Source organism: Mesoplodon mirus (genome assembly GCF_964341445.2).
Source record: "Mesoplodon mirus genome assembly, chromosome: 16".
Taxonomy (NCBI): domain Eukaryota; kingdom Metazoa; phylum Chordata; class Mammalia; order Artiodactyla; family Ziphiidae; genus Mesoplodon; species Mesoplodon mirus.
The window spans coordinates 49,592,412-49,619,845 of record NC_138992.1 but is presented as its reverse complement, the minus strand read 5'-3'; the positions used below and the strand labels follow the sequence as shown (position 1 = coordinate 49,619,845).

Sequence of the window (27,434 nt, the reverse complement as noted above, 5' to 3'; positions counted from 1 at the left end):
TTCTAATTTTAACACAGTCTTCAGTGAGGGACTCTGAAAAGTAAGATTTATTAGCTTCACAGTAAATTTACTTCTACAGATGTTAAAGATGTGTTCAAAACCGTCCAAGGTTTTAAAGTCACCATCCACAGGTACCACTTTAAATCCAGTAGAGTGGTTTTAATTTAAAAAAATGAAAAATAAGTGTTGGCAAGGTTATGGAGAAATTGAAACCCTTGTACCTCATACGTTATTGGGAATATAAGACGGTTCAGCTGCTGTGGAAAGTAGTTGGACAGTTCCTCATAAAGTTAATCACAGAATTATTACATGAGCTCACAACTCCACACTTAGGTATATACCTCAAAGAGTGGAAAACATTTAGTTAAACAAATACATGTACAAGCTTGTATAATATCCCTATTCTCAAGAGCCAAAAGATGGAAATAGCCCAAATGTCCATCAGTGAATGAGTGGGTAAACAAATTATAATATATATACATACAATGGAATATTATTTGGCCGTGAAAAACAATGAAGTACTGATACATGCCACAACAAGGATGAACCTTGAGAACATTATACTAAGTGAAAGAAGCCAGGAACAAAAGGTCACATATTATGTGACTTCATTTAGACAAAATATCCAGAACAGATAAATCCATGGAGACAGAACACAGACTGGTGGATGCTAGGAGCTTGAGGGAGAAAAAAAAAAATGGAGAGAAACTATTTAATGAGTAAAGATTTACTTTAAAGTGATGAGAATATTTTGAAACTAGATAGAGGTCGAGGTTGAACTACATTGTGAATGTACTAAATACTACTCAATTGTTCACTTTAACATGGTTAATTTTATGTTGTATGAATTTCACCACAATCATTTTTTTTTAATTCCACAATTCATTCAATGACTCAGTAACTAATAGTTACTAGTGTTGTAACATTACAATATTACCTTCTATTACAGTGTACTAAGCTCCAAGGAGAACAGATTGAATGTTTATGGGGTCCCTATTATGAAATAGGTATCATGATATGCTAAAAAGGTAAGTCACATTAATTGTTTTTAAATAATTTAGTATAAAAATTTAAAAAAACTATAATTGTTAACATATTTACAGAATTGTGTGACATTCACAATGTGTGATAAAGGAATGATTAAACAAGGCTTTGAAAGCAGATAGGTTTGAGATGATTTTGAAGAGTATGTGGGTTTAAGTAATGGAGGAAACTAAGGGGGTAAAAGAGTGAGCAGAAGCATGAAGATATGAATGAGTGTGGGTCTCATGGAAGCTAAAGAGAAGACCAGCAGAGAAATGTTCTGGGTGGCACTTGGGTGTAACGTTGGTTAGTTACTATGGGGTTAGATAATAGAATTGTTGACCTAGCAGAAGGGAGGTGGGGAGTGCATTTTAGTGGAAGAAATAGCATGAGAAAAAGTATAGAGGTGGGAACTATGGAGTTATGTGCTCAGTATACTCCTGTAAACGTTCTTAACTTAGGCTTCACTGATTATTTAAAGGTTCTTCTTTTGGTTTCAGGAATTCCTTGAAGCCCTGAAATTGCATACAATTTAAAAATGTGCATACATACTTTTCTGGAGAAAATGTCTATATATTTTTAGTAGATTTTCAAAGGGTAGCACCTTAACTGTTAGGATTTAGCAAAGTTCAAATGTTGCTAAAAAGATTGCTAGCAAACACTATTCTTCTTTGCACACGTTAGGAACTCTTGTTCTTCATACAGCCAGAAGTTCTGGCTTACTGGGGTTAAGCTTACTGTAGTTTTTATCTACAACAAAAAGGGAAGATTTTTTAATTAGTAGATTTTATTATCATTATTTTTTAACAAAGACTCCATATTTTAGAGCAGTTTTAGGTTTACGGAAAAATTGAGCAGAAAGTACAAAGAGCTTCTGCCTTCTATCCCTCTCCCCCACCCTCCACCCTCCGTTTCCCCTATTATTAACATCTTGCATTAGTGTGGTACATCTGTTGCAATGATGAATAAATATTATTATGAACTAAAGCCTATATTTTACATTGATTTACTCTTTGTGCTTTACAGTTATGTGGGTTTTGACAAATGCATAATGATATGAATATATCATCACGATATCATGTAGAGTAATTTCATTGTCCTACATCTCCCCTGTACTCTGTTTATCCCTACATCCCTCTCACAAATCCTTGGAAAACACTGATCTTTTTATGTCTCTATAATTTGCCTTGAAGAATGTTGTATAGTTGGAATCATACAGTGTGTAGCTTTTCAGACTGGCTTCTTTTACTTAGCAATATTTATTAAAGGGTTCTCTATGACTTTTAGTGACTACACATTTCTTTTTATCACTGAATAATATTCTATTGTGTGGATATACACAGTTTATCCATTTACCTAATGAAAGACATCTTGTTTGCTTCCAAAATTTGGCAATTATGAATAAATAAAGCTGCCATAAACCCCTGTATGCAGGTTTTTGTGTGGACATACGTTTTCAACTCATTCAGGTAAATTTGGGTAAGAGGTGTGTTTGCTGGATCATATATTCAGAATATGATTAGCTTTGTAAGAAACTGCTGAACTGTCTTCCGTAGTGACTGCACCATTTTTCATTCCCACTAGCAGTGAACGAGAGTTCTTATTGTTCCACCTCATTGTCAGCATTTGGTGTTGTCAATTTTTTGAATTCTAGCCATTCTAATAGGTGTGTAATGGTATCTCTTTGTTTTAATTTGTATTTCCCTAATGACAAATTATGTCGAGTACTTTCTATTTGTTTATCTTTGATGAGGTGACTGTTCAGATCTTTTGCCCATTTTTTAAAAATAATTGAGTTGGTTGTTCTGTTATTGTTGAGTTTTTTTTTATTAAAGCATAGTTGACTTAATATAATATTAGCTTCAGGTGTACATAATAGTGACTTAATATTTTTATAGATTATACTCCATATAAAATTATTATAAAATGTTGACTATATTCCCTGTGCTGTACGTTACATCCTTGTATCTTATTTATTTTCTAACTAATAGTTTGTACCTCTTAATCTTCTTCACCTGTCTTGCCTCTCCTCCCACCCTAAGGGGCTCTCCCTCAATCTGTGTTCAAGCGGTTGAATGTTTAAAACCTCTACTAGGAACTCTACATTTCTTTCTGGTATATTTCAAAAGAATATTTGAATTGCAGTTCATGATTTTAAAATGGTTTTTATGATTTTTTCCTCATTTGAATCTCACAACAACCCCATGAATGAAGCTACTTGTGATTATCCTCCTTTTCAGTTGAGGAAACTGAGGTTCTAGCAAACTAAGAGGTTTGTCCAAGTCTATAAGAACAGTAAGTGAAAGTCTGAAGAGAAGAATCAAGTTCCTTTAGTTTCATTTGTTTTAATCTATTATTCCAATCTGTTATTATTATTATTTTTTTTTACCCAATTACAATTGTATCTGCTATCCTGTCTTATTTTGTTTCATTTATAGATTTGGGACTTGTATCATTTATGGCTTTCTCCTAATCACTGAAAAAAAAAATGTTGAGCAGCACAATATAACACATGGAGTCTGTAGTTATGTCACTAGAGATCAGATTTATACTAGTTCATTTATTAAAATTTAGTAGGTATACTTTTTCAGAGAACTATGAATTCACTGAACACATTTCCCTATCTTGCTTGAGAAGATATAAAAAGAGACTGTCAAATTCTTTTTTAAAATGAGGTTAATGGGACTTGATTTTTAGCAACCCACATTTGCTATCTAAGGAGAGTCATTTATTTTCTACGTGCTAAAACTCGTATTTAACAATCCATTCTAGAGTTCTGCCAGGGACCAACATAGAACTGTGTGGTCTATAGCTTCCACATTCTACATCATACCCTTCTTTGAAAATTAATACATGTGCATATTTTTATATAGCAGATTCAAATCAGTTATAGTTGAAGATTCTTCTGAATGTTATTTGTTATTTAGATGTTCCTCGGAAATTAAATATAAATACAATTTTTATCAGGGTAAATGATGCCTCTGAATCTACCTGTGTGTGAGCATTATTATGACCTTATAGTCAAGGGTAAGTAATTCTCTTTAGTGAGTGGAATAGAAACCATATTTCAAGCTTGTACTGGGTGGAGGCTTTGATTGAGTCAAGGACATCTTTTTAGAAAGAGAGGAAAAAATTGCCTATTGTTTGATTCCTTTGTTCCCTTCCCTTCCTAGCGCTTCCCCTCATGTTCGATGATATTCAAAATTTCTTAATAGGGGAAAATCTTTCCATTCCACAATTAGGGTCAACTTGGTTTTTTTGGAAAAGTATTATATAATTTATGTTAAGATATAAATTACTAAGATTGTTTTATCTCCTGAAGTAGACTTAGGCATGGGGGTGTAGGTGATGGGGTGAGTGGTAGTGGTTAGTGGGAAGGGGTAGGGCGTTAGATGGAGAGAGTATTAAGAGCTTGGGATTTTCACTGTGGTGAAGAGGGTGAAAATAAGTTTAAAAAGCACTACCAGGGTGAAGTCAAGAGCCTCTATGGACCATGATGATAAATTTTAGCTACTTCACAGTTTAACACTGGGTCACTCTGAACCACAGCAAGTTTACAACTAAGGTGATAAAGATAGTTTGTCATTGACGGTATTTCTCTCTTCTCTCTTACTTCTTTTCCTCTCTCAAACTTTCTCATTCTGGGCTCTTCTGTGTTCCCTGCCCTCCACCCCACAGTCCTTATTTATGGTCTCCTCATCTACTTTGGCATATAATTTACTGTCCTGGGTACTGGGTTTATTTTTCTCAGCTAATATTAGTTTTTTAAAAATAAGTAATCAGTGACAGGGGAGGTGATCATTTGGGTACAGCTTTGCATTTTGAAGGTTAGTGAAGTAGAATACTCCTGTAATTTATTTTTTTTATCTGAAAGCATGTTTTAAGTTCCTCTCAAGTTGAACCTCTTTTCCTATTCCAACTATTGCACCTTAGTGTCATATTGGAAATTATAACAGAATTTAAAAATCATTTTCATCATGATTTTATATTATTGTTAATAATTTAATTATAAATTAATTGGCTCTTATTTAAAAAAATAAAAAATAGAATTAAGTCTATGTAATATCAAAATATTGCATATGTGAACCATTTCCAACAGACCATTTTTTAGCACTTTTTTGATTACTCTCAAGGTGAATGCTTTCACATTTACTTGTAAGTCATTTTTTTACTTGTTAGTTTTGAAGTCATATTCTGTTTCTTATATTTTAGTATGAGCTTTTCATATGTTATATAAATGTAAATATTTTCTCTGCTTATTGTGTCCCTGCTAGTTTTTTTAAACAATGAAGTTTTAATTTTGATAGTTAAATTATCCACATTTTCCTTTGTCATTTCTTCCAGCATAGAAAGTTCTCCATGTATTTGATAAAAGTTCACTTTAATTTTCTCATAATTTTTGAAAATTGATTTTGGTTTAAATTTCATGCATCTGAAATCTAGTTGGCTCCTTGGACTGATGTGAGGATCTAAATACACCTCCCTTTCTTCAGAATAGCACACTACCTAACACAATTCTTTGAATAATCTTTCATTTTTCTTGTGATTTATGATGTCATCTTCATTTTCCATTAATGTGCCATTCTTTTTTTATTAATCAGATTTCTATTTTAAGCAAGGCTACTTAATCATTCACATACATCAAATATTTATAAATAAAATATAATTCTTAATTCATAGCTTTATTGCAGGATCCTTTTCCTTCCACTTACAGCCATGGTCAGAATGAAAAACAGTGTGTATGTGTGTATTGGGTTGGTAAAGAGGGATGGGGGTGGGGATGGGTTGGAGAGGAGGAGGAGAAAACGAGAGCTTTTTGATCATTTATTTTTCCATAATAGAAGTTCGCTGAGTGCACACGATTTAATTTCTTTTCTAATCATTTTCTTCTACCCCTTAGTCATTGCTTTACTTTGATCTTTTTTCAGCTTTGCAATTATTCCAATAACACATGTTGCTGCATTACATCTGGTGGATGGGCACTAGAGGGCAGTGTATGTGCATGTTTTTGGGTGCAAACCTTGATGCTGCTCAAAGGCAGTTCTGAGGGAAGTTCAAGCTTTGTTGTGACTGATTGCTGCTGTGCCTCTTTTTCTTAACAATCAATGCTTTGGTTCAGCAGCCCACAGTACAGTAGGAGTCAGTGCTAGGCAGACCATTGCAGACTGCCTCGGAGCTTGTATAACAAAGTAAAACCTCCTTTTGGTCTTACACTATGAACTTGTTCATTCATTCATTTGTATTTTTCAACAAAGAGTGAGTAGCTCTGGTGTTATATCTGACTTGTGATTATGAGTGGTTTTTACTTTTAGTTTGTGCTATTTTTCAGATTCCCAACAGTGGAAACGTATAAAATATGAGAAAGAAAAAATACTATAAAAATAAAGACGCCTTACTGTTTCTAGCAGTGAAAACTTACTGTCAGTTATTAAAAGATTGTGCTTTAATGATAGAGAGAGGGGAAAACAGATCGTCAAGCTGTATTTTCCTATATTGTTAAGCAGGGATACTGAAAACTTGGCTCAGGCACTGAGCCAAGTAGAGAAGAAAAGAAAAATGTAAATCACTGGAAATTAGGTTTATTTGAAGCTGCCTAGGTGGGAGGTTCTGCCTTCCACCAAAAGAGGAAAGCTTTGTCACTTTTGCCGCTTCCTTGGAGGTATTGCTCTTAAGGACTTTCGGCCCAGGCTTTGGAACCACATCAGGGACCTGGAGGCTACTCTCTAGGTGATTTGATCCACTGCAGGGAGCTGAGATGGGAGCTCTGTGTCAGGGGCACCCTAGCAGTGATGTGTTCCAAGTTGGAACTCAGAATACAATTTCTCATGATTAGTTCTACAGTCCTTTTCAAGTAGCACTGGTCTTAAATAAATGATGATCTAAATTGAATTCTGTAGGTCTACCTTGAATGTGTTACTTTTAACATTGTTACAATGGAAAAATGCATTAGGACTTTCAAAACACCATCTTTTTTTTTTTTAATTTGAGGGATCATTTGTATCAACAAATGACAAGGATAATAAGTCTCCTTAATTCAGGGGTCACTAGCATCCCAGGAACTAGAAATGTGATATTAGCAGCTACATTTAAGGACATATTAGACTTAAAATTAGATTTGGAATTAATTTAAACTAGCCCATGTCTAAGCATTTAAAGCCACAGATGATAAACTCCTCCCCATACCTCTCGAAAAGCATCTTGGAAGAAGCAAGTTGCCTAGGGATTCTAATTATCTGCTGAAGTTGTTTGCCAGTATTTTGCTTTGAGTAGAATTCTCATATGTATTTCTGTCAGTGAGTAGGCAGCTTTTTTCTTTGGCCAATTAAAACTCAGGTCTTGGTAGGGGAAAAACAGGAATAAAAACACAGACCTACTTGAGAATGGACTTGAGGATATGGGGAAGGGGAAGGGGAAGCTGTGACAAAGCGAGAGAGAAGCATGGACATATATACACTACCAAATGTAAAATAGATAGCTAGTGAGAAGCAGCCGCATAGCACAGAGAGATCAGCTCAGTGCTTTGTGACAGACTGGAGGGGTGGGATAGGGAGGGTGGGAGGGAGGGAGACGCAAGAGGGAAGTGATATGGGAACAGATGTATATGTATAGCTGATTCACTTTGTTATAAAGCAGAAAATAATACACCATTGTGAAGCAATTATACTCCAATAAATTTGTAAAAAAATCAAAAACAAAAAACCAAAATACTCAGGTCTTGGAAAGATTTCATTGTCATTGTTTCATTTTTGTTCAGTCTTTTACTCTATTTGCCTGACAAAATTATGCTGAGGGTCTGTAAACTTTGAATTCTCCAGAGTGGATAAACCTCAGGTGTGAATAAAAGAAAAGGTGGCCCTTCCAAAGATGTCCGTGCTCTCATCTTTGGAACCTGGGAATATGTTATGTTAATGGCAAAAGGAATTTGGCAGTTTACAGACTTTAAAATGGGAGGTTATTTAGGTGGGCCCAGTCTAATCACATAAGCCCTTAAAAGCAGAAAATCTTCTCTGGTTGCAAGCAGAAGAGACTGTCAAATCCAAATACTGAGGGCTGGTTGATATCAGGGACATACCTGACATGAGCATATGAGGATTCAGAGAAAAATTACAGCCTGAGCTTCTGGGATGAAGCTGCAGATGGTTTACATATGGCACCAAAGGCTTTGGGCCTCCAGTGGGCAGTGAGATGGTGAAATGCTAGGCCTGTTAAATTTGTATTTGTCCCAATGCATGGAGTTGATCCAAATGCTGTGGACATAGTGAGACATGGAATAGGAACAGGCAGATGCAGAACGAGATACTGATCTGAAGAAACCAAAACAGAAACTGGTTGTTAAACCTGGCTAAATTTTCACCAAGTTATTGATGAGCAAGAGTTGTTAGCTTCAGAACTTTATTGAAGCCCTCTATTAATAGTGAGCTAAGTACGGTAATTGAATTGTAGTTGCCTGCATAAGTTGCCTGTTTATCAGAGCACAGTCCTTCCATATTGTAGTTTATAGTCCTCAGTGAATCTTTTCAAAATTATCATTGTAAAGTCAGGAGTGAAGTACTTTGTCAGGTTCCATTAAAACCATATATTTGATCTAAGAAGAATACATTGATGATCAAGTAATGATTGCTGTGCCTAAGGGGGCCAACTAGGCAAACAGCCCCTCTTCCCCTCAGATTAATGTCTGAACAAGGCCTGTTTCAGTCTACATGAACCATATGTTACATTTCCAGTTCCTTTCAAAACACATGTTGGTACGGTTTAAGCAAAACATTCATTACTTTAAAAAATATCCCCTGATTCTAATTTTAAAAGCATGTGAGTAAATGCATTGCTTATTAGTGGGAGAAAAACACTGCATCGAGCTCCAAGTGGGGAAAAGTGTAACAGCCTTGAGAGCTCTTTCATGTGGTCACCATTTGTATCTTAATCCTGGGGGAAGCAGACCTTTCTCCAATTAGCTTTGCCCTGAGTAGAAAGCTTACTGTGTCCCATAGCCTGGTGCTTTTGTTACACAGAGAGATGCCTACTGAAGTCCAGACTTTAACCATTGTTTTCCTTTCATTTGAGCCTTAACTCATGTCCTAGACTCTGGAGGTGACTACCGAGTGCAGTCACCTCCGGATTACCGTGCCTTCTCAAAATCTGGTTGTCACATGAGTCATTAGAATGATTGCAGTTGAAACCAACAATTGTAGAGGGGAAATCAAATGCATAACTTCTACTTCTTGTACTTGTGGAATCAGTTAAAGCATGAGGGTCCAATTTTGTTTTTGACCCCAAATAGCTTAAAAGCACATTAAATTGTGCATTTGCTATGAGCCATTGGAAAAAACTTGGTGGTATTTTGTGATAAAAATTTTGTGAAATCAGACATAGGGCTTGATCAAATATATTCATGGAGGAAGATGTGCAGTCACTTAAGAGAGATTAACTTGACAGTAGTTTAGATTTAAGAATTTTAAGAGTGAAGTAAATATTTATGGGAAAAGCATTATCTTCCCTCCAAAATTATATAATTTGGGGATCTCAATCATTCAATTATTCATTCATTCATTTATTGTATGTCTACTATATGCCAGGAGTCTTCTGGGCATTGGGAATATAGAAGTAAACATAATGAAGTCCTTACTTTCTGGTAGGGAGACAGACAACATAGACATTTAAAAAATACAGACTATGTCAGGTGATGGTAAATGCAACAAAGAAAAAAAAATCAGGGTAAGGGAGTTGGAGAAGTGAAAGACACTGGTATTTTCTATCGGGTGGTCAGGGAAGGTCCCTCCAATAAGGTGACATTTAAGCAGATACTTTGAAAGAAGTGAGAGAGGAAGTTATGTGGAGATCTGAGGGAAGCCTGTTCGGGTGTGGCTGGGCCAGAGTGAGAGAGTGAAAGTGGAGGGAGCTAAGGTCAGAGGAGCAGTGAAGAAGTTGGTGACAGGGCAGATAACGTAGGGCCCTGTGGGCCATTATGAGGACTTCAGCTTTCACTCAGAATGAAATGGGAAGCCACTGGAGAATCTGGAGGAGAAAGGGATGATTTGCATTTCAACACAAGCACCCAGGCTGTTCTGTTGAACACAGATTATAGGGGGCAAACAGTGGAAGCTAGGTGACCAGTTAGGAGACATTGTAGCAGCTGTGTGTGAGATGCTGAGATGTGGTCAGATTCTGAATATGTCCCAAAGGAACAGCCAACAGAATTTGCTATTGGGTTGGTTGTACTGTATGAGAGAAAAAAGAGGGTGAATTTTTGAGCAAATGGAAGAATGAAGGTGCCTTCTACTGAGAAGGGGAAGACGTAGGAGGAACAGATTTGGAAGAAGTGAGGGAATTAAGGGACATGTCAAATAGACACCACGGTGGAAATATTAAGTAGGCAATTGGTATGTGAAACTGAGGTTCTGGGGAGAGATCGGGACTGGAGATATAAATTTGGGAATCATCAGGGTATCAATGTTGCTTAAAACCATAGGACCAGATAAAATCACATACTAAGAGAATGTAGGAAGAGCAGAGGAGGGGTCTGAAGATTGTGCTTGGGGCTTTCCAAGTTTAGAGGTTGGGGAGATGAGGTGGAGCCATCAATGCATGGTGAGGAGAATGTCCTCTGAGATAAGGCATAAATTAGAGAGAGAGGCATCTGTCAAACCAAATGAAGATAGTATTTCAAGAAAGGAGTGAGGGATCAACCCTGGATTGCTTCTGATGGGTAGAAAAAAGCAGAACTGAGACCTGGCCATTGGCTTTGGCAACATAGGAGGTATTGCTGACTTTGGTAAAAGTGGACAAAACCAATAAAAAAGTTCATAAAAGTAGGGAAAAAAACTGGTGGAATGAAGGAATAAAATCCTGGTTGAAGCAGGGTCATGAAGACATGGGAGGAGGGGAAATAGAAAAAGTGAATATAGGTAATTGGTTTGAAGAAATTTGCTGTAAGAGGAGCAGACACATAGGACAATAGCTGATACTCACGTGGAACTAAGGGGAGCATTTTGTTGCTGTTGTTTAAATGTGAGAACTGCTACAACATGTTTAGATGCTTATAGAAATGATCCAACAGAGAGGTGGTGAGGGAGGGAAAGGGAACACTGCTCGAATGACGTCCTGAGTAGATGAGGGGGATGGGCACTCCTGGAGGAATCAGCCTTGAAACATGGTGTGTTCAGCTCATCCACTGTAATAGGAGCAAAGGCTAATTAAAAGGGTACAGACCCAGGCACACATTACACTTGGTGGTGGAAGCATGTGGAACTTCTGATGGCTTCTGTTTTGTTGGCTTGTCCTCTTGCTGCTTTTTCCTTTTGGCACAGTTGTTTTTCTACTGTCTGTCAATGCCTTACCATGACCAGCATTTGGGAGGGCTCAAAACAGGCCTGTTTTTGTGAGCTGGATGCCCAGATAAGTTGCATAAAAAAAGTTAGAATAAAATGAATCATTAGGCTAGGTAGAAGCGATTTACCTAGCTGATGGTTGGCACATAAACTAGTTGTGAAACTATTTCTTGCTTCAGCAGAATTAGGGTGAACATTTATTGGTATAGAATTATTAGACATTTAAGCTCTCAGTTGCATTTTTTACCACATTATATAACAAACTGGATATTATGGGATGCTGGAAAAGGGTAAAAATAAATGAAAACATTACCTTTCATATAAAGATAAAGGAAAAACTGGCAAGACATATCATGATTAGTGAAAACAACCATATTTGAAAAGATTCCTATATTTAAAATGAGAACAGTTTTCAGGCATTAAACTATATGTACTAATAAAATTTCCATCAGAAATTTAAAATATATATATATATGTTTCACTTTGTGATCCCTCTTCTTGAAATCTACTAGTAGAGTAAAATATACAATTTTTATTCACAAAGCAATTATCTTCAACTGCATATAATAAGTGCCAGACCCTGTGCTAAATATTTGAGATAAAATTGTCAACCTCTCTGGCAACTGCCCCACTCTAGTAAATGAGCAATTCCTCATAACTTTGCCTACTTGCTGAAACATTCAAGTACCTTCCTTCCTCAAGAAGGGTGGAGAGAATATGGGGGTGTCTGATAAGCTTCCATTTCCCATCCTGATTCCCACAGGCCAGCTTACTTTTAGGTTGCTTATGGGGTTGCTCCCCTCACCTAATTATCTGCATAGCATTTTTGCTGCTTTTTGAGAACCGATATGCTGCAAATGACTGTGCCAGTTTTGCTGTTCCCCATGGCTGAAATTGTCTCTCACTAGGTGGGAAACTCTTTTTTTTGTTTTTGTTTTTTCCTTTCTCAGGTGATTCGGCTCTTTTGTCTGCCACTGTCACCAGGTAGGGAGGTACCCCCTCCTTCCTCTCTACTCCTTTGTCTCATCATGCTCCTGTCTCTTGCTAATGCCAGTCCTAGGCAGACCCATCATTTTCCTCTTCCCAAGGAGATAAAGATTTTAAAAAACACAATGAGTCATCTAGTTATTCTCTCACATTAGGGAGCTTCCATTTTACCTTTTTTTTTTTCCAAATCTTCCAACTTCCATCAGTCAATTAACTTTCAAATAGAATCAACAAAACCTCTTTTCTAGGCTCTTGCTATTTATGCTATTTGGACTATTATGAATGCATTAAAGAGACTGGCTATAAAAACATGCTGTTCAAATGGAAAACTGCTTATTAAATAATATCAGATAAAAGATATCTAAAATAACTAAAATATGATATCTAAAAAAATACTACAGTGTAAACCCCAATCCTAAAAATAACAAAAATACTGAAAGGAAATGTACAAAGTTATTAATTGTAATCCACAAAATATTCTTATAGTTTTGATTTTGTTCTCTATATGTGCTTCACATTGGGAACAGCAATAATGAATATTTTTCCTGTGGACCACATCTCTAATTTTATAATGGAATTATATTTTTTAACAGTCAACTTGTTTAGAACTAGCCTACCCTTTTAAGGCAGAGATGATAGCTGTGTTTTGTTTGGCCTATAGTCTAAAAGAATTTCAAATTATTTTGGTAGTATTCATTTTGGGGTTTTCTTAAAAAAATCAGATAATATTGGCATCACTGGATTCATTTTTCCCTATGGCATCTCTCAACTGGATTGGCTCTTTAAGGGAAGGAGGAATCCCTGGGTGCACTCCAGTTCACCTCAGTATCCCCTCTTCTCCTGTCTCTTATCATCTTGCTCGCTCTGTTGTTTCCATACCCCGTGTGCTTTATACATGGGTATTATTTGCCTGCCTCATAGTAATCTGAATTTGTCCACTTGCATAATTTTTAAAAACTTTCAAAAAATCCACCAATTATCCTATGGTTCCCTTCACTGTACTAGGTAAATAAATAGATCTATTTTTTTATAAGTCACAATTTAGGTGCCATAAAATAATACAAAATTTGTCTATTTTCCTTCTCTCTACACCAAAAAAAAAAAAAAAAAAAGAAATTAGACACAAATTCTGTCTGCTCTGGTTTTCTATGGCAACAGGCAACTGATATGTCAGAAGTGATTTATACATAGGGTCACAAACTGTGTCTGTAGGCTCGTTCCTCTCTCAAGGCAACTACACATATTCATAAAATTTTTGTCTTCTGTCTGCTGACTCATGTCTAACTGTCTACTAGTAAATCACTCTTGATGTTTCTGATACTGGTCTGTTTCATCTTCATGTGCCACATATAATTTCTGGCAAATATTAATGACTTTTAAGAGTAGAAAGCACAGGTGGAGACTTTAGCAGGTAATTTGTCACCAAATATACACATATATTATATGTATATGAATAATGTATACATAGGTATGAATATTATATTATATATAATATATGCATATATATATACACTACTAATAATGACTTTTTTTGAGGTCAAGATAGACTTTCAGATTGCACTGTATTGAGTGTCAGGATTATTGTTTTACTCCTGGGATTACATGACATAGTGGTTTTGCTCTATGCTATTAGGTAAGTACATTGTACTTCTGGTGTTAGATTTTAAAAAGAGGAAAATAAAATTGTGGTAGTAACATATCACAAAGATATCAACTTGATTGAGTCATTAACAGTTTTAAAGTATCTTAATGAAAAAATTTAAATGTCTGTTAATCCCCAAATAAAATAATCAATCCCCAAAGCAAATAGCGGTGAGAATTTTCATATCTGGATATTTTGCTGATTTTGCCTCTTTTTTTTTTTTGCTTATAATTTTTTTTGTAATGAAAAGTTTTCTGTTGTTTGCTTTTTTTGTTTTACATAGTAAAATGTATTAAGCCCTTGCTTTTTTGCTTCTGAATTTTGAATTTGGGGATTAACGTACCTTTCCAGGTTATGAAAGGATTTGAACCTCTTTTCCTAGTACTTGTGCTGTTTCACTATTTTACATTTAAATCTCTGATTCATTGGGAATTTATCCTTGTGTGCTGCATGAGGGACAGATCCAATTTTACTTTTTTTCTATATGGCTATCCAGTTACTCTAATATCACTTATTTAAATCTACATTTTTGGTACTGATTTTAGATGCCAACTTTATCATACACTACATTTTTATATGCAGTTAGGTCTATTTCTGTATCCTCTATACTATTGGTTTAGCTATTCGTGTGCCAGTGCCACACTATTTTTTTTTTATTACAAAGGTTTTTAAATAGGTTTTAATTTTTGGTGGGACTTATACCACGTACATTACTCTAAAAGCTCCATTTTCAGCGTTTTCCTCGCTATGTTTGCTTGTTTGTTCTTCCAAGAAATTTTATAACCAACTTTTCCAGTTAAAAAAAAAAAAGAAAAAACCCCCAAATACCTGTTAGTATCTTTATTATTCTATAAGTTTGGTGTGCAATATTTTCATTGTGTTTCCTTTCTGAATATTTTCTAAGTTCACTAATGATGTATTTGTTGACCCAAGGGCCACTTAAAAGTGTGACTTAAATTTTAATTATGTGAGATTTTTCAAAAATTTAGTTAAAAAAATTAACTTCTAACTTTATTGCATGGTGATTAGAAATATATTCAATATGAAATCTTTAAAATTTATTAAGACCTACTTTAGGTCTCAATTTGTGAAATGGTCACTCCTAGTGAAATGGTTCTCTGTCCTGGATGGACCTTGGAATACCTTGAGGAGTGATTTTCAGACACACTAAGGCCTAGAACCCACCCCAGACCAATGAAATCAGTATCACTGGGGGTAGAGCACAAACATTTTTATTTTTAAAGAGCTCCTGGGAGATTTTACAGTGTACCTTGTTTGCTTTTTTGTTTTACATAGCAAAATGAATTAAGCTCTTGTAATGTTCTAAGTAAACTTGAAATAACTGTTTATTCTTCAGTTACTGGATATAAGGGTTCTCTAAATTTCTTTCAGATTTAAATTGTCCGTTGTGTTGTTCAAATATAATATATGCTTAATGAATTTTTAAATGTTAAGTCTATGAAAAAACAAAAAGAAGTATTTTAAAATCACCCATCTAGGAACATGGAATCATCAGTTTCATTTTGTAATTGACAGAATTGTTCCATGTTCTCTCTGTCTCTCATCTATCATCTTATAATATTAAAATCATATAAGTTTAGTGTATGGAGGTTACTCTATTTTAATTAAGTTAGTGTTCTTCAAATATATTTTAACATGCATATTTAATTAAGAAGTTCTAAAATTGATCAAATTCTTAATTCTTTTTTATGCCAATCACCCTACTGTAGAGGGAATAGTTTAGTTCCATCTCACTTTTTACCCTCAGTTTAGACATTATTATAATTATTTCATGGTGTTAATGTTTATTTCTATTTATCCACATGCTTGCCATTTTTCTCCACTCATTTCTTCTTGAATCTCTGTGCTGGACTGGCTATTTGCAATCAGTGGCATTTCTGTTTCTTTTTACACTTTCCCATGTTATTGCAGTGGCTGAAAGCCTGGGAACCTTATTTTTAAGAATCCCTTGCCAGGAGGGTTCTGATTTAAATTCCACCAATGAGACACATTTGTAGGTGATTTGAAAGTTAAAAGGAAGGCACAATTCAGTTGTCATCTGGCAGAAGACCAGAGCATACTTCCTTAGAAGCAGCAGATCTTCTGAACCTTCTTCAGACTTTATATTCTATTGCCAGTCTCCAGCTTTGAAATTAAGGGGCAGCTATGGCTTTGGCAGCTACTTTCTGCACTTTTCTAATTTCTGTGTTGCAGTCTCCACCCTTGAACTTTGCTCTCTTACCTCTAAAAAAAAAAATTTAAACTATAGAATTCCTTGTATTTAATGACTTCTCATTGAAATATTTAGAATAAATTCTTTTTTCCTGACTGATCCCTGACTACACCAATTTGAGTCTTTCCTCCTCAGATAATTTTTCTTTTCCTGAAGTATACGTTAAAAAAAACTTCTCAGCTCCCTTCAGTTTTGCTTGACTGAAAATATCTACACTTTACCCTCTTTTTTGAACAATAATTTCACCAGGTATAGAATTCCAGGTTGACTATTACTTTTAGAATCTTGATAATGCCATTCTACTGTTTACTGGTTTCCATTGTTACTATTGAGAAGTCAGATGTTTGTTAGTTTACTTCTCCTATTTTATGTGGTCTGTATTTACTTTCTGGCTAATTAAAAAGTGTTTTTCTTTTGTGTTTTGTACTTTTTTTTTTTTTTTTTTTTTTTTTTTGCGGTAAGCGGGCCTCTCACTGTTGTGGCCTCTCCCATTGCGGAGCACAGGCCCCGGACGCGCAGGCTCAACGGCCATGGCTCACGGGCCCAGCCGCTCCTCGGCATATGGGATCCTCCCGGACCGGGACACGAACCCGTATCCCCTGCATCGGCAGGCGGACTCTCAACCACTGCGCCACCAGGGAGGCCCTGTGTTTTGTACTTTTAAGTTTTATTAGAATATATTTAGGGCTAATTCATTTTATTTATGCTGATTTGGATTTATTTGCCTTACTGAATTTTAGGACTACTACCTTTTATCAATTGTATTATCTCTTTGAATATTGATTCTCCACCATTCTATTTATTATCTTTTTCTGGAATTCTGATTATATGCATTTGGTACCTTTTCATACTTTCCTCCACACTTATTAATTTTAATCTCTCATATTGTCCATCTTTTTCCTTTATGGTGGAAGTTGGGGTGATTTCTTCAGATTTGTCATACACTTTGCTAACTCTTCAACTCTGTCTAATCTGCTGTGTAGCTAACTGACTTTCTAATTTTAGAGATTATATTTTTCATTTCTAGATGTTCTTCTCAGTTAACTTGCAGAAATACCTTGTTAATTCTGACAATTTCTGGTTTGTTGTTTCTTATCTTATTTTCAATCTTCTCTTTTATTTTTTTAATATACATCACATACTTATACAGAATACTGTTTTTGATAATTTCATCATCTGCAGGTTTTCAAGAGTCTGATTCTGCACTTTTTTGTTTCTGTTGTCTTGTTCACAGCAATTTATTTTCTCATGGGTTTAGTAATTTTTGACTGTGAGTTCATGTTAATTGAAACTTTATCAATAGGAATATTTTGAGATGTGGTTTTAAAGTTTGTTTTCTTCCAGATTGTGTTGGATTTTGGCAGATGTCTGGGCTCTCAAATTTAATTGTTTTAAATTTTTTTCGCCTCATTTTTTTTTTTTTTCAGAATATAGATAGTTTAAGAATTCTGGTTCTAGTTCTATTTGAATATTGGTTTATGGCTAAGAATTTTTTTTCTTCCCCTTCCTCTTCTCCCATTCCCTTTCTTCTCTGCCCTTTCCCTCCTCTGTCCTCTCCTCCTTCATTCCACACCCCTGCCTCACCTCCAATTTTAAATTTCTTCAATTTTTCCCACTCAAAGCCAGGACAAAGGCAAGTATTACTCAAGCTGTTTCCCTCTGAGAAGTAGTTTACCCTCCAGTGGGTTACCCTGTGGAATCCTAGTTTTATGAAAGAGTTTCCAACATTTTTTTTTTTTTTTTTTTTTTTTTTTTGCGGTACATGGGCCTCTCACTGCTGTGGCCTCTCCTGTTGCGGGGCACAGGCTCCGGACACGCAGGCTCAGTGGCCATGGCTCATGGGCCTAGCCACTCCGCGGCATGTGGGATCTTCCCGGACTGGGGCACGAACCTGTGTCCCCTGCATCGGCAGGCGGACTCTCAACCACTATGCCACCAGGGAAGCCCCCCAACTTGTTTTTTGCATCCAGTTTAATCCCAGGTTTTGTTTCACTAATGACACATTTCAACTCAGATCTAGCCTGTAGAGTTTGGAAAAATCCTCAGGACAAACACCAGTTCTTGAAACTTTCTATCAGTAGAATTTATTTTTCACTAGCTCAGGCATGCATTAAAATGTAGGTTTTATATTTTACCTAGTAGTTTTAATTGCATTCTCCCCAAAGAGTTTTCTACAAATGTTTAGTTTGCCATATTGCTAGAAATATAAGTTAGCAATCATTATTAAAATGAGATGCCAATCTGTTGTTAAAAGTGTTTGCAATGCCTAATTATAAAAGTATTGCTTACCATAGAGGAAAATTCTAATTTGGGGCTAAAAATAATAGTGCATCATTTTTTATTATGCATCCCACAGAACTAGCACATGTGTAGCTGATTTTATTTTTTTACATGCTTATAAATTATTATAGTATAAATTGTATTTTATTTTTATAAACGTGATAGCTGACATTCCTTTTCTATTTCAACTATAAAGTCACATATGGATTTTTAAGCATCTTTACGGTAGTGATTCTTGCTTTTTCTAGCTACAAGACAATACACATCAGTGTTTATGAGTGCTGATAAGATTCTGAATTCTATTCTGGTCTCATTGTTCCTGCTGTGATATGACTGCCTATTTTAAAACCACCCAAATAGAGACTGATTGCTATTATGAACAAAGACGACTATTCATAGAAATAACCTTCCTTCTTAGCATTATAGGTAGCAACAGTGATGAAAAGCCATATACTATAACTGTAAAAGTCAGTCTTGCAGTGCACCCCAGTCATGGGCATTGAACTTTTCACTCGCTTGTTCATCATTTAACCACTTAACCTATCAGGCATTCAACTCTGTCTCCTTTTCAGACATAGCTATTTGACATTTCCAGGCAAAACACATCTTTTGCTTGCTATTCATTAGTGTCCATCAAAATGCACTTTTTTATATTAAAAAAATAAGAATGTGCTGAGATGGAATGCCAGAAACAGGCTGTTTTTCTCAGTAATGGACAAGTGGCATCAATGGGACTTTCCAGGGGTGAACCCCATGTCTTTCAGAAGCTAAATGATTCATCTAACAGCATAATGAATTGGTTGCTTTTTTCTGGGAAGATTTGCAAAGAATATTTTTCCCCTGGATAAACAACTTAGAGAACATTCTGAAATGATATAAAAAAAGAATAAATAAATATATAAATAAATAATCTAGTTTAACACAAATGGATTCCAGTCAGCAATGTGGATATGTAATACTTGGATATCTTGAAAAGAAATCTCCTCCTGGGCTGACATGTATTTGAGATAAGTATTATTACTGTGGCCAGAAAATTAGTTTTAGGTTCTATTTAGAATCTTATTGAGAGTTGGATGAAAAAAAATCACAGAATCACAGAAGTGATTTTGTTTTATGAAATTCCCATCTTTATAATATAATAATGTCAACTTTACTCACCCCTTCTTTTTGTGTTTATATAAAGAGCTAAATAGACAAAATATGTGAATTTGGCTTAGGCATATATCCATACTCTTGTATCCTTACAAAACAATATTTGAGACAAGGGAATATTTTATAAACAGGATGCCCAACTTTGTAAATAGTTAACATTAGAATTTCTGTTCTGTGGCATGATGAATAAGATGGTCATTATTATGTATGCCCAAGGGTACTGAATTTCTATGTTAAAGAGTTTTGGGTAAGGCTGGGTTGGGTGATGTCTTACTTGTTCAGACTGCTATAACAAATACAATGGACTGGTGGCATATAAACAACAGAAATTCATTTCTCATCATTATGGAAGCTGGAAGTCTGAGATCACTGTGCCAGCATAGTTGGGTTCTGGTGAGAGCTGTCTTCTGTTTTGCAGGATTCTTGCTGTATTCTCACATGGTGGAAAGAGGACAAGAGAGTTCTCTAGGTTCTCTTTATAAGGGCACAAACTCCATGCATCATGGGGTCCACCTCCTAAAGATCTCATCTTCTGATAATGTCACATTGGGGGTTATGGCTTCAAAATGTGAATTTTGAGGGAACACACACATTGTCTATTGCAGGTGAGATAAGAAGACTGTGAAATGGTGAGAAAAGACTGCATTTTAGCATCAGAAAAACTTTCAGTTCCTTTATGTGAATAATGGAGATGGTGTGGTAGTTGATTTTTTGTGTCAACTTGACTGGGCCACAGGGTCTCCAGGTATTTGGTCAAAAGCTATTCTGGGCTCATGCAGCTCAATATCAGAAAAACAAACAACCCAATCCAAAAATGGGCAGAAGACCTAAATAGACATTTTTCCAAAGAAGACATACAGATTTCCAACAAACACATGAAAGGACGCTCAACATCACTAATTATTAGAGAAATGCAAATCAAAACCACAGTGAGGTATCACCTCACACCGGTCAGAATGGCCATCATCAAAAAATCTACAAACAGTAAATTCTGGAGAGGCTGTGGAGAAAAGGGAACCCTCTTGCACTGTTGGTAGGAATGTAAATTGATACAGCCACTATGGAGAACAGTATGGAGGTTCCTTAAAAAACTACAAATAGAACTACCACATGACCCAGCAATCCCACTCCTGGGCATATACCCTGAGAAAACCATAATTCAAAAAGGTACATGAACCACAATATTCATTGCAGCACTATTTATAATAGCCAGGACATGAAAGCAACCTAAGTGTCCATTGACAGATGAATGGGTTAAAAATATATGGCACATATATACAATGGAATATTACTCAGCCATAAAAAGGAATGAAATTGAGTTATTTTTAATGAGGTGGATGGACCTAGAGTCTGTCATACAGAGTGAAGTAAGTCAGAAAGAGAAAAACAAATACCGTATGCTAAAGCACATATATGGAATCTAAAAGAAATGGTACTGATGAACCTAGTGACAGGGTAGGGATAAAGACGCAGATGTAGAGAATGGACTTGAGGACACAAGGGAGGAAAGGGAAGTTGGGATGAAGTGAGAGAGTAGCACTGACATATATACACTACCAAATGTAAAATGGATGGCTAGTGGGAAGTAGCCGCATAGCACAGGGAGATCAGCTCAGTGCTTTGTGACCACCTAGAGGGATGGGATAGGGAGGATTGGAGGGAGGCTCAAGAGGGAGGGGATATGGGGATATATGTATACTTATAGCTGATTCACTTTGCTGTACAACAGAAATTAACACAACACTGTAAAGCAATTATACTCCAATAAAGATATTTTAAAAAAAGTTAAATGCTTTTACATGACTCAGATAATTGTTTTTTTTAATGCCCTTTAGAAAATTGTTTATGTTATAAGCAGAAACTCATTTTAACTGAAAATTACATCATAGCTAATCTTTCCTTGTGCACTTTGCAATAGTCTTTGTGCTAAAGCATTAAAATATAACAGATATGTAAAAAATAACTATTTTAGGTGTGTCTGTGAGGGTGCTTTTGGATGACATTAACATTTGAATCTGTACACTAAGTAAAACCGATTGCTCTCTCTAATGTAAGTGGTCGTCATCCACTCAGTTGAAAGCCTGCCTGAATAGAACAAAAAGGCTGACCCTCCTATGAGTGAGAGGGATTCCTCCTGCCTGACTGGGCAGGGACATGAGCTCTTCCTGCCTTCAAACTTGAACTGAAACATTGCCTCTTCTTGGGTCTTCAGCTTGCAGCTTTCACACTGGAATTATACCATCAGTCCTCCTGATTCTGAGACTTGCAGCCTCAGACTGGAACTATATCATTGCCTCTCTTGGGTCTCTAGCTCGCTGACTGGAGATCTTAGGAACTTCCCAGCCTCCACAATCATGTGAGCCAATTCCTTATAATGAATCTATACATATAATCTTGTTGTTAAGAAAATATCCTGTTGTGATATCTATCTATATCTATATCTATATCTATATCTATATCTATATCTATATCCTGTTGGTTCTCCTGGTATCTACCTCTGCCTGTCTTCTGCTGAGTGTGACAGAAACTAAAGGCATAATCAATAATATCACACTGCACTTCACACACAGAGACTGCAAAATCCACAACATGCATTCTCCCCAATACAATAGGATGATATTGATCATCCTAAACACATAATTCCTATTCAAGCCATGGCTTAGGTCAGAGGATAATGTAAATGCACTTAGAATAAAAAACCTACCTTTAAATTTTATTTATTAATAATTAACTTATTTTGTTACTTCAAAAAGTTGAAGTGAGAATCAGTCGCTCACACAGCATCTGTATTTAGTGCCTGCAATCCAATCAAATCCTTAATGTTTTTCAAGGAGAAAGAGCTTTTTAAAACCTGGCCTTGCCCAAGTTTAAAATTGTTGATTTTTAATAACTGCAATTACCAAAATCATCTTTACTCATTGAGAGTATTGTGAAATAACACTTTTAATAGAAAGTTATTTTATCATTGATATTTTCTAGTTATGTATAGAAACTCTGCTCTCTAGGATTCAAGATGTGGTACCACTGATACCCATGAAATCAAAACAGGAAGGCTTTGGTAAGTCCTCCATGGTATTGGAAATTAAGATTCCCAGTAATATTAGTCAAAACTGACACTGGAACTTCCAGTGACCCTTTTAAGTTGCTCCTTCAATGCAACTGGTTCTCCCTCAATCTTGAGGAGAAGTGTGGCCAGCCATAAAGCCAGAGCTTTAAACTAACTTGGGTCTACTCAGGTTGTCGATAATTCTCAAGTGACTTTGCTACCTATATTGCAAAATGAATAATCAAACATTCCAGAGAATAATCAATTCATGAGTACAAGAGTCTGAAATAGGACAGGTATGACTGGAACAGGGAGATGGGACAAGAGGGAAGGAACTGTGTGTTGGGGGAGACAAAGTAAAACAGGTGGGAAGCATACAGGGCTGTGTCAAGGAGTTTTGTGTTTTTGAGATATGACCCATTTTCAACGTAATTGAAATGTTTGCATTTTCGCATTTCAGAAGAGTGAAAGTACTATACTGGGTTAAGAAGAATACATCCCTAAAAATGTTAGTTGTGGCTTCCACTTCAGTCCTTTGAAAACCTAAGTATCACCCTGGTTGTTACAAAAAATTAAATATACTAAAATAAATGCTAGAAAGAGAGATCAGTTCAGAAGGTTAAGATGTTGATTAAAAGTGAGGGTATTGGTGGGAGCGAGGAAAAATTTCCACTCAGGGATCTGAGTCTTTTGCAGTCTGATCTTGGCAGAGCTGACCTATGATTATAGGCAAACTAATTAACCTTTTTGTGCCTTGGCTGCTTATCTGTGGAGTAAAGATAACAATGACTCACTAACAGGGCTGTAAATCATCTGTAAACACCAACAGTTATAGAAATAATATAATTACTTACCCCAGTTGTGAGAGTCTAATCTTTACTTCAGAGTTTAAGTACCTTCCCTCTGCCTAAATAATATGTCAGGCTTAATTTTTGTCAATTTTTTTTGTATGTGCAGTAGAGTGAGCTTGTATTTTCATATACAGTCAAACATATGCTTATTGAAAATGCACTCTTTCTGATGCCTATTTTTCAACCTAATACACTGGGTCCTAGATTATCATGGTGACACCTATTGGCAGCACACAGTTTAATACAGTAGAGCTTCTGAGAGAGAAGTGGGAATGGGGGGTCAGGGGGAGGAATAGGTACTTTTAACTTCTTTATAAATGACAACTCTTCTTCCCTATTAAATAAGAAGAGTACACTTATTGCAATTATATTAACTATAGTCAAGCAATTCAAATTGGATCAGCAGGCACATAAACAAGCTAAGAAGTGGCCAAATGAAGGAGCTTCTCGTTGGGTTTTATTGTGGATTCAATGATTCACACTGACATTGCCATCTCCTTTGTGATATTTCCAGTAATTTTGCAGGAAGTATTTATATAACTGTATTCCTTCAGTGGCAAAATGAATATCTGCTTCTGTAATTATTCTTGGTTATCATACCACACTTTCTTTAGCAGATGAAAGGAAATAATAATCAATCTTCTGGAACAGTAAAATGTTTACAGAATTGGAATAGTCATTTCTTTGTGAATTCAGAGAAGAATCATTCATTCTCTTCAAGTCCTTTTTAAAAAATTCATGCCTAGTAAATATGTAAGCTGCTTTCAAGCTGATACTAATGACTCAGACATGTGACTACAATATTTTTGTTGGTGTGCTATGGCCTATGGCCAAATGGCTGCCTAGAGATCGTGGTTAGTGGCCATGGCAGGCTGGTAAGGAACAATAAACTGGACAGAAACAACCTTTTAGTTCCGGCCAGGTCCCTTGTGTTATGTGACTATTGTAGTTCTCCTGACCTTTGCTCAGCTAAAGTGGGGGATAGGTGTTTGAATTTTTGAGTGCAGTATTATGTGTTTTATTGAGTTCTCACCTGACCAGGCCTTCTTTCCCAGTCCCCATTTCCTTCTGCTCTGGCTTTATTCCAGTTGATTCTGCTGGATTTTGAGAGTCAGGGTTTGTGGTCTTGTCTTCGAGTGTATTTTTCTCGCAGATTTTATCTATGGGAAAGAAACAACATATAGATAGAAGAATATATGCCACTTTTAAAAAAAATTAATTAATTTATTTATTTTTGGCTGCATTGGGTCTTCGTTGCTGTGAGCGGGCTTTCTCTAGTTGTGCAAGCGAGGGCTACTCTCCTTTGCCCTGCGCGGGCTTCTCATTGCGGTGGCTTCTCTTGTTACAGAGCACGGGCCCTAGGTACGTGGGCTTCAGTAGTTGTGGCACATGGGGTTAGCTGCTCTGTGGCATGTGGGATCTTCGTGGACCAGGGATCGAACCCCTGTCCCCTGCATTGGCAGGCGGATTCCCAACCACTGTGCCACCAGGGAAGTCCCTATATGCCACTCTTAATACAGCTATATTGGACAACATAAGTTACAGAGAAGCTGCTTGTTTTTCCAGAATAGTTTTCTCAGGAACACCTCCCCTAGGATTCCTCTAAACAAAGTATGACCTTATGCAGGAGGAGTTAACCTGCAGACACCTCCACACTGATGAAAAAATATGCTTAAATTTGGTATATTGTGAAACATAAGTTTTACATGGTATATTTCTTTTTGACATTAGCAAGGCTGAATTAATAAGGAGCCATTATTCATAAGGCATTTTTGATTCTGTTAAAGTATAATTTATGGCTGAAATTGATGCATCATAAAATTCAGAAAAATAAAATAGGCAGAAATGATGTCATTGACATTATTTTCAAATTTTGCATTCTAATTTTGTTTTTAAATAAAAATCTTTATTTTTCCTTTGATTATCTTCAGCTGTGACATCTTTTCTGAAGAAGCAATGCAAACTAATATGTACTAGCTTCATTTTCAGCACAAGGATTACATTTTTTCCTTCAAACCTACAAACACAATTTCCAATTAATATAGTTTAAATTGTAATTTACCCAGAGAATAATCAATTCACTGCTAAATATTTGGATTTTAGAGAAGATTTTAATGAAAATAAATTACTTAATATAAAAGAAAGTATAGAGGGAGCAAAGAAATACAATGAACACAATTTAATCCATTATCCACAGTTTCTAATTTATTTTTAATTGTATGTACTGTGCTTAGAAAGTTGAAATGAAGGCCCAAATCATAATCCTTATTTTATTGTAGTACATTATAATTTTTAAAACTTAAGTCAACACAGTATCGAAAGTCTGGGCTTACAAAACTGATAAATCAGGGGATGATCTCTTACTTTACAAAAGTTTTCACCATACAAGTCCTTTAATATGAAAATTTCTATGATCCATCTAAACGTTTTCAACATACTGAACTTTTCAGGAACATGTTTCAAGAATAAAGTGAATCATAAAGTCAAGTCATTACTTACCATTTAAAAATAATTATGAATAAGAAAGAATAAACCCCTGAATTTCCCAAGACAGTTTTCTTCATTTTGCATCTCTTATCTACCTTTATTTTGGAATTATACTAATTTTGGCTGGAAGATAGGAAACACACACTTTCCATATGTCATTTTTTACTAAGAGGTTTTGATAGAAATGAGAGAATTTTCCCTGTGTATTTGGATCAAGCTATATTTTTCCATTTCTTTTTATCTATACCCCCAATCACTTTTCAGATTTTTGACATTGTTCCATGTATTTCTGGCTAAGAAAGTGATAGCCAAATCTTTTTCCTATATCTACAAATATTGGGGGCAATCACTGTACGATATTTTAAAGCAGAGAGTTCTTAACCTCTGGCCATGGATGTCCTGTACAATCATGGATTGGAACTCTTGAGACTGTATGCTGTATATGCATTTTTTTCCATGGAGAAGATCTGGGGTTAACATGAGCTCCTCAAAGGAGTCTGACCAAAAAAGGGCTATGGGCCATTTTGTGCACGTTTTTAGGGACACCTGTCCCCAAAAGAATATTAGGATTGAAATAGAGCATGAAAAAATGAGTAAAAGGATTCAGAAAAAACCCTGCTGAATATAAAACAGGCAGAATCTGTAAAACAGAGTATTCCTTAAGAGGCTTTTAGTGACTGTTTCTTATAGAAGCACATGAGTATAAGCTGCATCGTCCTCTTCCATCGCTCATTCAAGCCACAGCCTATGTATTACATTTGCTGTGTTACTTTTCTGCTAGTATCAATTACATGACCAATTGTTTTGCAATAGTTCTTTTCTTACATTCTAATAAGTCATCTTTGTTTATTCTCATAACATTTGGATTAAACTAACTTTAAGTAGATCTTCACACCTTACCAGGTCTCCTCTAGACATTACCAAGCTCTTCTAAAATGATGCTCTATTATGACAAATCTAGGCTATTTTAGAAATTAAATATAGCTTAATTTGCTTTGTGGATAAGCATTTTATTATAAAATAAATCTTCTATCATAGCTTTTTAAAAAAATCACAATGCCTCACTTTGTTTTTTTTAAAGAAATATTTTTTTCTCAAATAATTACCTGCCATACACCAAAATTGGCTGAAGGTTCTAAGAATGGGTGTTTGAAGACCCTGCACATTTTTAAGGCATCTGAATTAACTTCGGTGAGATTATTTAGCACAGTGAAGGCAGCTGCCAGTGGGTAAACACAGGAGAAAAGACTCACATAAGAAAACTGCAGGGATAACTCCAAGTAATCATCGAAGGTGCCCAAGTAAGTTCCCATTTTCTTTTCCAGAATGACCTGTTCATATAATGTAGCATCGATGTCTGCCTTTAAAGCCTGCACCTTCCTCTTCACCTGCACATGCTGCTTCTTTT

At 35.8% G+C, this 27,434-nt stretch overlaps 1 protein-coding gene across 1 annotated transcript in view; it reads right to left on the bottom strand.

Annotated features, from left to right (window-relative positions):
- The window catches only part of CNGB3 (cyclic nucleotide gated channel subunit beta 3), a gene marked incomplete at both ends in the record, with an annotated part of 147,418 nt that overhangs the window by 104,271 nt on the left and 15,713 nt on the right, over positions 1 to 27,434 (bottom strand). Inside the window, 1 exon segment of the mRNA XM_082601203.1 lies at positions 24,573 to 24,699. Coding sequence (XP_082457329.1) covers positions 24,573 to 24,699 — 127 coding nt within the window.